At 56.5% G+C, this 12,738-nt stretch overlaps 1 protein-coding gene across 2 annotated transcripts in view; it reads left to right on the top strand.

Annotated features, from left to right (window-relative positions):
• The window catches only part of SMPD3 (sphingomyelin phosphodiesterase 3), a 76,346-nt gene that overhangs the window by 56,621 nt on the left and 6,987 nt on the right, over nucleotides 1-12,738 (top strand). For both annotated transcript variants that reach the window (XM_033129540.1, XM_033129541.1), the window contains exon 3: nucleotides 7,063-8,567. In XM_033129540.1, coding sequence (XP_032985431.1) covers nucleotides 7,272-8,567 — 1,296 coding nt within the window. In that variant the 5' untranslated portion in view covers nucleotides 7,063-7,271. The remainder of the gene's footprint in view (nucleotides 1-7,062; nucleotides 8,568-12,738) is intronic.

The raw sequence follows: 12,738 nt of genomic DNA, 5'->3' as shown, positions 1-12,738 counted from the left end.
TTTGGCGACACACAGCCTCCACGGCCAGAGCCAGGAGTTCTTGTCACCCTTTTCAGAAGTGTAGGATTCAATAGCCAAGAGCAGGTGTAGACAGGGCTATCACTACCAGAGGGGCCGGCATGAATTAAAACCCAGAGCCACAGAAGAACCTTGGAAGGCAGGTTTAGTGGCAGCAATTAGAGAGAACTTGGGGGGCCACAGACCCCCATGATCTCTTCCCCACTGGTCTTTGATGTGGACAAATGACTAATTCACAGTCTTATGCAAATGAAGCTCTAAGTCTCGCCCCTGCTGGGCAGCAGACTCCAGCAGCCTCCAGTCCCCTCCCAGTTATACATTCTGGAGCAGGCCTGGATGGCCACACAGGCAGGTGGGGAGGCCTCCCCAAGCAAGCAGGCCCATGGTTTGGCCTGAGCTGGGCCATCCTCTCTAAGGGGCAGTGGTCTTCTGGTTGGTTCTCTCAGAGCCAAGGGCTCCTGTGGTACCGTGTGCAGAGGAAGAGAGAGGGGACCTGAGTATAGCAGTGGCCCAGGATCCAAGGTCTCCGAAAGGTGCCAGGAATAGGGCCTCAGCCCTCAGTGGTGAGTAAGATCCAGCCTTGGTCCAGACATCCAGGCTTAGGCCCGGCTTCCCAAGGCTGCTGGGAAGATTGCTGAGATGCTGACGCCTGATTTTACTTACTCATTCACACCAATTTGCTTTTTAAATCTCTGCACAAATTCTCCTCTAGGACTCAGTTTGTTGAATGTTCTTTGCACAGAAAACTTCAGGCTGAATGTGAAATGATTCCCTTCAGAAGACTGTTAGCAGGTCTGTTCTGTATTAGGAGGGTTGATTGTCTTCGTCTGTGTTCTCTGGTGCCTTGAAATGCCTACACAGCACTCAGTCGGCCCTTCCATTCCAGGAGAAAATGCTGCACTTGAAATGCAGCTGAATGCTGGATCTGCATGCATCCTACATTTGTGTGGACTTGTATTTAAAGTTCTACTCCCACAGAAAGTACGTTGTCATTTCTTCTTAAGCAAAGTACATTCCAGGCCTTGCTCAGCTCGTGAACCATTACCTCAGCCCTTAGTTCAGGGAAGCGAGAACTCTGCTGGGACAGAAGCCGCAACCGCAGAGCCTGAGAGAAGCGAGATCCTTCCCTTCCCTGTCTCCAGGCGACGAGGGTCTCTCCTGGGGTGGCGGTGGCACTGGCCAGCTGGGAGGGTGCTGGGGCCGGCATTCTGTCGGTCGTGCAGAGATACCCCAGAGCTCACCTGAGGGAGGTGACGTGACCTGCTGGAGAGCTCCAGGGCCCCCGCTTACGGCTGTCTGCAAGGCCCCAGCGCCTGGGCAGGCACAGAGCACTTGAGGTAAAAGGCCCACGCCCATCTAGATGCCCAGTTGCTGGCACATAGCCTCCGGATTTGGGCCACCCTTGCGGGTGTCGCAGCCTCCACTCCTGTAGTCACCACCACCTGCTACAGTCCTGCCCTGGAGCTGCCCTGTCAGTGCCCGTATGGAGAAGACCCTGTGAACAGAGTGTGCTCAGACCGGATTTCCTTCTTGGAGGACGCCCTCAATCCCCAGCCTCCCGCCCTCCCCACGGGCACAGCTTCCCTGAGAGCACAGGAGTGGGGGGCAGCCAGTGGGCTTCAGCTTCCAGCAGGCTTGAGGCTAACAGGTCTGGCTGCAGGCAGGTCCCTGAGTATAATACAGGGTCCATGGGAATGAGAGATGCTGCTCAGGATGGCTCAGGTGTGGACATAGGTGCCAGCCATCATCCAGCCTGCTCTGTAATGGCCCCCCTTTTCAGTCACCAATAGACGATTCTAGAATGGCAGGCAATAGAGTGACCAGATCGTCAAACTCAGTTCCCTCCTGGAACGGAGCCCATGGTGCTGCTATTTTAAACATTAGGTTGGTCTGGGCACCGCTGGCACTTACACCTCTAACCAGGCTTGAGATTTGCTTTCCAGTCTTGCAAGAACCAGCTTAATCTGGGCTTTCTCAGTTCGGACACGGAACTGCCGCGGCGGCTGACTGAGGGGTGCCCCAGAGCTGCTTGCAGCCTGTTCCTATTCTCAGAAACCACATGATGCACTAATAGCTCCCGTGGAAAGTTTCTTGGAAAATTTTATGGCCCCTTTGCCTGCACCTGTATTCTGCAGAGGCCTATGACGGGCTTGCACAAACAGCCCACAACACAGTCTGTCAAGAGATGGAGGCCTCAACACCCCTTGTACCATCCTCACCCCCCAACTGGGATAGCAGGGCGCCCCCTTTGTCAAGCCACCAACTACATGAGGAGGAGACTTTGGAAGGCTCCGGCTGTATCTTGAGGGTCTTTGCAGCAGGAAACTAACAGCAGTAGTAGTAACACAAATATTGCTAGAGATGTGGCAGGCACCGTGTTAAGTGCTGCCCATGTATCACCTCCAGCGACCCTGAGACAGTGTCATTATGCATGTTTAACAGATGAGGAGACTACCGGTCAGAGAGTCAGTGATGCAGCTTATCCGATATCCAGCAGGAGGACGTGAACCTGGCAGGTGTGACACCAGACTTTGTGCTCGTAACACCTGCACTGCTGTCTCCTGAAACACGCCCACTGAGCCCAAATCATAGGCACCAGGAGGGAGGCAACACTGAGGCCAAGGGTTGCCAAGGAGGTTTTCACAGGAGAGGAACTGATAAGAATTGAGTTTTAGAAAGATCGTGTAGCTGGTAAATAGTAGACAGGATCCCTTTGGTAGCAAGTGACAGAAATCCAACTCAGTGACTAGAGCAAAGAAAAAGGGAATTTGCTGACTCATTAGCTAGAAAGTCTAGGAGCGGTGTTCATGCCAGGCCCCAGATCCCAGGCATAGGGAAAGTGGAGCTCAAAGATGTCGCCATGACTTGGCCTCTCTCCTTCCGGCCCTAAAATGTTTTCCTCTGAATTAGATTCAGAGGAAATCCAACGCTCCAGAAGCTTCAGGCTCTTTGTGCTTCCATCTCAGAGAAATTGCATGCCTCTTTGCTGAGGGGTCCAGTAAGAGCTCCAAGGAGAGCTTGGGTCATGTGACCATTCAGCTTGGGGTCAAGGGGCTGTGGTGCCAATTGGCCTGGTGTGGCTCACTGCCCTCCCCTGGGATTGGAGCAGGGCAGACACAAGTGGGTCTGCCACCGCCAGAGAGGTGAAGCAGGCTAGGACTGGGGCCTGCGTTGGTGCCTGAGACTCCCCAGAGAGCTCCCAGGCTCCTGGGGGTTAGGGTTGCCTGATGTGCAAACAGACATGTCCTGATTAGAAGGACAATGGGGGCTGTGCAGGGTAGGGAGAGCAAAGGAGGGGTAGGGAGGCTGGAGAGGGCGTCAAGGAAGGGGAGGCAGGTGCTTTGGGTCTAGAAGGCTGAGTAGGCATTTCCTGGCACAGCTGTATTGGTGGGAGTCACCCCTATGGCACCCTGTTCACGCCAGACCCCATGCCCCATTCTGCCTCTGAGATGTGGCTTTCAGGGTTAGTCTGGATTTGTCTGACCTGCATCATTCAGAAAGGCATTCTCTTCAGTCATTCTTTCTTTCCTACCAGCTACAAGTTGACTCCAAGTTTCAGCACTCAGAGCTCACGTTGCCATGCCAACCCCTCCCCGGCAGGCATCCAGGCAGAAATGGCCTGGCCCGATCGCGGGGCTGCGGGCGGATGCAAGCACATTCTGGTAATTGGATTGGAGCAATCCTCTAGGCCTTTCCTGCGGAAACCTGGGGCTTGGCCCAGCTCCTGCTAGACATGAGCCTGTGGACACAGAGGATGGGAGGAGGTCCACTCCTCCCGCACTCGCAGCCCTGCTGGTGGATGGAAGGCTCAGCAGGCACGAGGACCAGACAGAAGGGCCATGAAGGAGGGACAGGACCATCCTAGCCTCACCTGGGGCAACTCCTGACCCTCATCAACGTCCCAGAGGTTCCCCAAGGCTGGCTCAGAGATCCCAAAAGACGCTGCAGGCTTCCTCAGAGGGGCCAGGGCTTGCCTTTGCCTGCAGAACTGACCTGACTTGCTCACTTTCCTACTGTAGGAGAAATTCAAAGTCGGCACCCACCTGGCATCCTTTGAGCCTCTGTGCAGCAGGTCTTATGTAGCAGCACATGTACCAGGTCCATTCCCAGGGAGATGGGCAATGGAATGGCTGTCTTGGTGGCAGTATTATTCGGCACACAGTAGCAGAGGTTCTGTCCACTACAGGTGGCCCATGAAAGGTGTTGGGGACCCACCCTACCCTCCATTTTCAACACCCAAACAGGACCAGGCCTGGCCAGGCCCCATTCCTGAGGAGGCCCTCCCCAGAGGATGGCAGATCAGTTGAACTCAGAGCCCTCAAGACAGTGTATGGGGTGGGATGGGGTCTTTGGTTTAGGTCTCTGAGCAGTCCAAGTCCCCCCTTCCCATGTTTGGTGGTGGCAGGCCACAGATTAGCAATTAGGTGTCTCGGTGCTGACAGGTCACTGCAGGTCAGCAGTAACCTGGGGAGGCAACTGCTGTGCGGAGCTGCTTGCTGTCAACACCCCAAGCCTGCCTGAGCGTGGTCCTGCCCAGGACCTGACCGAGCACCTCTCCCATCTAGATTTAGAGTCACTGGGCTCCCAACCTTCCCGGGCAAGTTGCCCTCCTACCTGGGTCGACCTGCAGCCCACAGCACTCTCTGCCCCGTCTGTCTGTCCTGGCCCCATGGCCCAGCCTCCTGGTCACAGTCAGAGCCAGCCAGTCTCTGCTGCAGAGAGAGGAACAAGTGAGTGAATGGCCGGGGCTCCAACCTAAACAGATGACAGCATCTCATCCTTTGGGTTAGCCAGGGGCCTGGAGGTTCAGCCGGTGGGCTCAGGCTGCCCCCAGAACAGTGCATAGACCAGCTTGTCCCATTTTCAAACTCCATTGAATCCACAGGCTGGGAGAGCAAGTGGGGTACGTAGGGGCCAACCTCAGGAGAGGAGAGGTCAGGGAGGTCCCACGAGGAGTGGGGAAGTAGGGGAGGAAATGGCCAACCACGTTAGTAGCCTCACTCCCTTTAATCCTCATGGTAGCATGACAGCCCTGGGAGACTGGGATTGCCACCCCTGTGTCACAGGTGACGAAACAGATGCTCAACGGGCCAGACTCCAGTGCTAGGCGACCCTAACCCCCAGCAGGTTCATTCAGGTGAGCCTGAGCCCCCAGCCCAAGCTGAGCGTGGAACAATGCAGCGGGGGTCAGGGACCAAGTCCGGGGTCTCCACTTCTAGGACAGAGAAGCTGCCCTCCCTTGGGGAACTGTGTAGCCTCCCAAATTGACTCCAGGGCTCAGGAGTGACCATGAGGAGCTGAGGGCATCTGGGACTCCAGCCCAGCTCTGGAGACCATGGTGTTGGGGCCGAGGGCCTCTCAGACAATCCTGGGAGCCACAGGCCAGGATTCACAAGGAATAAACCCAGGGGCCATTGTCGGCTTTAAGACAGCAACCTGAAAGAGCAACCCTTCCTGCGGGGGTGAGAGGCGACAGCTCAGCACACATGGCCTTCAAAGGACCTGTCTGCCCCATCAGACACCACGGAGGACTTACCGGAAAAGGTGCCAGACCCAGGACAGGGAAGCAGAGACCTGGCGCAGGAAGGAGAGGAGGGCGGAGTCTGGGCCAGGCCACCCACAAGGTCCCACCAGGCCAAGGAGTGCAGCAAGCGGAAGGGCCCAGATGGCCTGCATCCTGCCCCATCAGCTCTGACAGGCCTCTGGGGCTCCTCCAATGCTTAGAGGAGTTGCCACCCTCCAATGTTTAACTCTCGCTCTCCTCTTTCATGGGGAAAGTATAGATCAGACTAATTAATGTGTTGTTTGTTTACCCTCCTTTCATTTCACTGAGACAAAATAATTAACCACAGAGCTTTAGAAACCAGTCCTATTGGTGGCAGTTCCTTTTGTGTCAACTGCATCAGCAGCTCCTGTGCACAGATACAGGGACTGCAGGTGGGAGTGGGGCAGCTGGAAAGCACCTGGAGGCTGCTTTGGGCCGGGGCAACTGCCGAAGGGGGGCAGGGGAGGGGCTGTGGACAGGGGGTCCCAGGGCAGCTGCGAAGGCCTAGGATGGCAGGCAGGAAGGGCTGGATGCTCGGATCTGCCACACCTTAGAGGACCGTCGTGGTGCCTACCGCTGCCTGTTGGCCCCCTGGGCCACCTCAAACCCCATTGCCTAAATGGGGAACAGAAACATTCCCATGACCAGTCCAGGAGAGGCATAAAGATCAGGCCTGGCCACTCACCACCACTGCAGGCAGGGCTGGGAAGGGAACGCAATCAGAAGGGTTTCTGGGGCCATAACAGGAGTGAGGAGGACACCGGGCAGCTGAATAGGGTGCTGCCCCCTCCAATCTGGTCCCAGCTAACAGCAGACCCCAGCCAGAATCGGCCAGTGTTGGGGACGAGCCACACAGGAGGACAGGTTAGGGACTTTCTCTCAGGAAGCCTTTTCTGAAGCATTCACCTCTGACCCATAACGGTGCTCTGGCCATCCCAAAGGCCACAGGCCAGTTCTGCTTGGAGGGCAGCACAGGGTGGATAGAGCAGAGCCTCTCCTCCCAAACTATTTCTGTACTCACAACCAGAGCTGAGCCAAGCCTGGGTCTGACACAGTGTGACAGTGCCCCTCAGGGCAGACACGCCTGCCTGTGCCACCTTCCCAGCCTCTCACCCTTGAGGCAAGCAGGGCCCCTTCACTCCCCTATCATTCGTTTCTTCATTTGTTCTCTCCCTCCACACACTCTGCCAGGCCCACACCCTGGGCTCAGTCACACACATGGTCCGAATGGAGTCCCAGCCTGCTTGTGGGACCCAGATACTAAGCAGCTCCAAGCTGTTTACTCCAAGAGAACCAAATCCACACAGGCCAATGGAGTGTGCTGGGACCAGCTCCTGGCCTCAGACACCCCAGGTGAGCCTGCTAGCTCCGGCCTGGTCCTTGGAAGAGTCCTTCTCATGTCAGAGGAAGCAGGAGTGGGGTGAGTGGGGACAACAGCCCCAGCATCCAATCTGCTTCCCTAAAGATGAATAAAAGCCCCCTTCCCTTCTGTCTCGCAGGTTTTCCAGCAGGCCTTGGTGGCCCAGCATGGCCCACTGAGGTGAACCATGACTGGCGGGCCAACACTCATCACTGACCATCCAGAGTCACATCTCTCCAGGAGGTGACCCCTCCTCCAGCCGCCCACCACTCACCCACCCACCAGGAAAGTGCCCAGGCTGCCACGACACCATGTAGTAGGGCCGGCTGCGGCGCCCAGTGAGCTGCAATGGTTTTGTACACGACCCCCTTTCCCAATAGCTGTCTGTCCGCCCTGCACACCGTGTCCTGGGCCCTCATCTTCCCATGCTACTGGCTGCTGGACCGGCTTTTGGCCTTGTTCATACCCGACCCCTGCCAGAAGTACCAGCTGCTCTGCATCGTGCTCTTCACGCCCGTCTACCTGGGCTTCCTTGTCACCTCACTGCCCTTCGCGTTTCTTGGGTTCCTCCTCTGGTCGCCCCTGCAGTCCGTTCGCAGGCCCTACATCTACTCCCGGCGGGAGGACAAGAGCCTGGCTGGCGGAGCAGCCCTGCTGAGTGAATGGAAGGGTACGGGTCCTGGCAAAAGCTTCTGCTTCGCCACCGCCAACGTCTGCCTCCTCCCAGACTCATTGGCCAGGCACAACAACGTTTTTAACACTCAAGCACGGGCCAAAGAGATCGGGCACAGAATCCGCAATGGGGCCAGCCGGCCTCAGATCAAAATCTACATCGATTCACCCACCAATACCTCCATCAGCGCAGCCAGCTTCAGCAGCCTGGTGTCACCGCAGGGCAGCGATGGCATGGCCCGGGCCATCCCTGGGAGCATTAAGAGGACAGCCTCTGTGGAATACAAGGGCAATGGTGGGCGTCAGCCCAGTGACGAGGCGGCCAACGGCCCGGCCTCTGGGGACCCGGCCGACTGTGGCAGCCTGGAGAATGCGTGCATCGTGCGTATCAGTGGTGACGAGGGGGGCCGGCTCCCTGAAGCTGATGACTCTGCCGCTGGGGGACAGGCCAGGAATGGGGCTGGCGGGGGCCCACGAGGCCAGATGCCCAACCACAGTCAGCGGGATGGGGACTCAGGGAGCCTGGGCAGCCCCTCTGCCTCCAGGGAGTCCCTGGTGAAGGCCAAAGCAGGGCTGGATGGCAGCGGCGGGGAGCCAGGTGCCGCCTACAGCAAGGCCCCGCACAAGGCGTCGGTGGTGAAGAAGCCAGCTGCGCGCAAGAGGCGGCACCCAGACGAGGCCTTTGACCACGAGATCTCGGCCTTCTTCCCTGCCAACCTGGACTTCCTGTGTCTGCAGGAGGTGTTTGACAAGCGGGCGGCCACCAAGTTGAAAGATCAGCTGCATGGCTACTTCGAGTACATCCTATATGATGTCGGGGTCTACGGCTGCCAAGGCTGCTGCTGCTTCAAGGGTTTCAACAGCGGCCTCTTCTTTGCCAGCCGCTACCCCATCATGGATGTGGCCTATCACTGTTACACCAACGGGAAGGGCTCCGATAGTCTGGCCTCGAAGGGAGCACTGTTTCTCAAGGTAGGAGGCTTGGGTACCACCTGAGGGCACACACACCAGCTGGACCCACAGCCGTAGGGGAGGTGGGCTTCAGCCTGGGGGTCCTCACTCTCTGGGAGGGCTGGAGACAGATGGGGCCTTCCGTGGAGCTGAAACGGAAGGCCCCCAGCTCAAGGACAAGGGGGATAAGAATTCAGGAACAAGAGATGAGGCGCTGGGGTCAGACAGACCTGTCTGGGTGATCTTGGGCAAGTTTCAGATCTCGGCTACCGTTTCCCCATCTGTAAAGCCTCCTCACAGGGTGGGAATGACCATGAGTGAGCAGGAGGTTATGCTGGTGCTGGTGGGGAAGGCAGCCAGGCCATGATGGCACAGTGGTGATAAGTGGGGAGGAAGGTGCCAGGGCCACTGTGTGCAACTGAGCAGACATTCACAAGAGGGAAGACCAACGAAGACCAATGGCTGCAGGTCCTGGGCCCATTACCACACTTGCTCGTTCAGGCCACCAGGCTCACTGGCCGGGATGCCCTCTCCCTCTTGGCTGTCATGCAGCTGCCATGCCAGGCAATCTGCCCACCAGCCTAAGGCTTCGCTTCCATAGTCACTAATTAAAGTGAATCATAATTATTTCTGCTAATTTGGATGCAATTGGAGGAATTTTTAGACCATGGTAATTTGGTCATTACACATTATCTTCTACTGAGCCTGACATGCTCAAGTGCCGACTTTTTGTTCTCTATCCAAAAGCCGCTCTTGGTGCTTCCAGAGTTCTCTGAAGCATCGTTTGGCCAGCTGATACAGAACAAGGCTTTCTGCCCCCAGAGGCAGCAGCTGCTGTGGGTGTGAGTTCGCTCCATATTTCCCTCAAGACGTCTCAGTTCCCCCTAGATGGGGGTCCATGGAATGGAGACAGTGGTATCTAGTGGGGCTGACTGCGGAAGCCCAGCGTGGCGAGGCTCTCATTCCCCAGGGCTCAGCTCTGACTGGCTTAGCCTATCCAGGAAAGTGCTACGTGTCAGCCAAGCACCTGTCAGAAGTGAGGGCCGGGCTGATTGCATGGAGGCTGCTGGAGCCAGGCCTGCACCCCAGGAGCCAGCTCCCCACTCCAGCTGTTCAGTGGCTCTCGTGGGGCTCAGCAGGCCCAGAGTTGGAGTCTCTTCTCTCCATTCACAGCCTGAGAGGCTGAGATTGTATGCACTCCTCTTACAGGAGAGCCAGCCTCCCCATTTGGGCATATGATTCGTCAGTGTTCTGTTCCACGGACGTATTTTCATCTCAGCAGCTGGAGCGACTTTCTGGGGAAGGAGAGGACATGTTGTCAGGCTCAGGGGAAGAGGAAAGCACACTCTCTCCCTCCTGCCTGCCCTACTAGATGGCTCAGAGGACAGGGACGCCCCTCAACCCTGCCCCTAGCCCACACATCCCCTTTTCATCTCCATTCTTGGTCTAGCACCCCTACCACCATTCCCGCCAGGATCACACAGGCTCCTTGAGACAGCTACTCCACTGAGGGCTTTCCTCCCCGCTCTCTGGCCATTCTTTCCGGGCCCCTGGCTGCCTGCCCATCCTTCAATGCTGATACTCCCTCTGCTACTTGGGTCTAAAACTTACCTGCAGATGCTTAATTTGGTTCACACCATTAATAAATGTCTTGTGTTTGCCAACATTTAAAAATCAAGCTATTTCACATAAAACCCAGTTTGCAACTTCTCTCCCCACCTCGGCAGATCTGGCAGCACCAGGCCTGCTGCATTCTGCCCAGCCCAAGATGAGCACTGGCAGCCCCCAAAGCAGGGTGACCCCACTTGGCTAGTCCTCTTCATTTCCAAGTAGTTATCATGGCTGGACTCACAGGAAATGACTCCACAGCCTCCATTTCCTCACTTGTTGAGGGTTCTCGGGTTTGTCCCAGTCCCAATCTCTCCTCTGTGTCCCCAGCTGTGTGTCTGGCTGCCCCGTGGACATAGTAATTCCTGAACAGAACATATCATCTTCCCTGGTCCCGCTCCTCACCCAGGTTCCACCATCCCTCAGCCAGAAGGGCCCACCTTGACTCCTCTCCATGCCCTGAGCCCATCCAATCCATCCAGACTCCTAATTTCACTCCCCAAATACCTCTGGGTCCCCCCCACCATGTCTCCAGCTGCACTATCATGGCCGCTGTCCTCTGCATCTACCCCACTGTGTTTTTCAATGTCCTCTCTCTTCCAACCCACCTTCTTCCCATCCCAGTTCTGACTCCTGTTACCCGCTTCCCATGGCCTCAGGGAGAAGCTCAGGCTTCACTGGGCCCTTCCACTCTCCCCTGGCTCTGCTCCGGCTGCACCACACCCCTTCCATGTGCCCGGCTCCCCTTGTCACAATCCTGCCCCAGACGAATCTCACCATCTCTGTGGCGCTTTCCTCGGTAGCCATCCGCATAAGCCAGCTTTCCCCTTGTGGACTCCTCAGCCCTTGTTCCCAGGTGTCTTGTCACCTGTCCCTCCCGTCAGAACTCAAGAATGGAGCCAGTTGTGCCCGACACACAGCAGACTCAGCTGGACTTTGCTGGCAAGAGTGAGCCTATTTCTCCTGCATGGAGGAGTGAAACAGATGGGGTTTCAGGAGCCAGGCCGGCCCAGGAAGGGCCCGGGGCTGGAAAGAGGCTGCCCTGGCTGTGCATGGAAGCCAGTGCTCCCTTCATTGGCAGGGTTCCCTGTCCAGCCCTGCCCTCTAATTCACCCTGTGGCACTTCCAGTCCTCAAGGAAAATGTGCTTTCCTGCTACCGTGCCAGAGCCTGGAGTCTCTTCCGCCTCACGTATGAGAGAGCCTGCCTCTGGGCCCCTCTTTATTGACAGTCTTTGCCTACCAGGACTAAGAGGCCCAACCTCAGTGTGATTGTTTGTTTTTGTAAGAGAAACACAAGCTCTGCAGCTCCCGAGGATTTGAGGACTCGAGCCAGGAATCAATAAGTCCCAGCACATAATCAAGTGGATCTCAGCGAGTTCACAGGCTGACTGAGCAGGGAAGTGGGTGAGGGGCTGAGACACCGGGTTGAAAAGCTGAAGGGAGGCAGGTAGCCCTGCCCTGTGTCCCCTCCGGATGGGTTCTTAGCAGCAGCAGGGCTGATTGGCGCCTCACTGCACCTATCCAGGACCAGGCACAGGCAGGTGACCCTAGGTGTGGAGGGAGTGGGGGGCTGATGCCATAAGACCATCAAAGAGGCAGCCTGTGAAAAGCCTCACTAAGTCATCATCGGGAACTCAGGAGGCAGCAAACATCTAACTCGAACCAGACTCAGCCATCGGAGACTCATGACCCTGGCCAATTCTGGGATAATTTTAGCACAACCCTCACAGTTTTTGAAAGGCTCTAGCAAGGCCGCATGTGTGAAGCACTAAGCAAGATTATTACAGAGGAGGGAAGAGGCATTCATTGCCTGAGGCACATGGGGCAGCAGCACCATCGTGTGGCCTTGGGGGCACGGTGGCTTTAAAACTGTTGTGTTTTTGCAACAGGGTACACCAATGGTATGTGATTTCCAGAGCTGTGCCAGGGGCGGGGGCAGTATTAGACCAAGGTTTGAGAATCTGATATATGAGTAAGAAGTGAAAGGTGAATATGTGAGTTTATAAACAGCCCCAAATCCAGGCTGTAGAGCCCATTATCAAGTAACCAGACATGCATCACCACCCCCCACCCCAAAGGAGAGATCTGCAAACATCCAGCTGCGAAAGGAGATAAGAGCGTTTAATGACACGGAAGTCTAAATGGGGGAGGGTAATGCCAACCTGACTTCAGCAGCAGAAAGAAAGATGGAAGCCTCCATGGCCTTCAGAGTGGAGGGCCCATGACACGGCAGCAGCAAGTCCAGACCACCCTTAGCTGGAGGACAAGCAGGGTCATGCTCAGATGCCAGGTACACCCACCCTACTGTTGCATGACCTGTAGACCTGGCCTCTACAGTCACCTTCCTCGGATAGTTCCCAGGGCCCAGGGCATCGTTACCATAGAAACCCAGTCTGGAATGGATTAGCTAGCTTTGGGGAAGACAGCTGAGGCTCAGGAAGCAGGAAAGCCCAGAGAGGAAGAGGATGAGGAGCCAACCAGGAGCCTCTGGGGAAAGGTGCCCACAGACGGTCCCAGGGAGCATGCCCGGAAGGGACTCTCCTATCTTGGCCTCCAGCAGCGGTGCTGTGGCCAGAGGGCCTG

Source organism: Rhinolophus ferrumequinum, chromosome 15 (assembly GCF_004115265.2).
Source record: "Rhinolophus ferrumequinum isolate MPI-CBG mRhiFer1 chromosome 15, mRhiFer1_v1.p, whole genome shotgun sequence".
Lineage (NCBI taxonomy): Eukaryota > Metazoa > Chordata > Mammalia > Chiroptera > Rhinolophidae > Rhinolophus > Rhinolophus ferrumequinum.
Note: the sequence above shows the minus strand (reverse complement) of the source record. Positions and strands in the feature narration are given on the sequence as shown.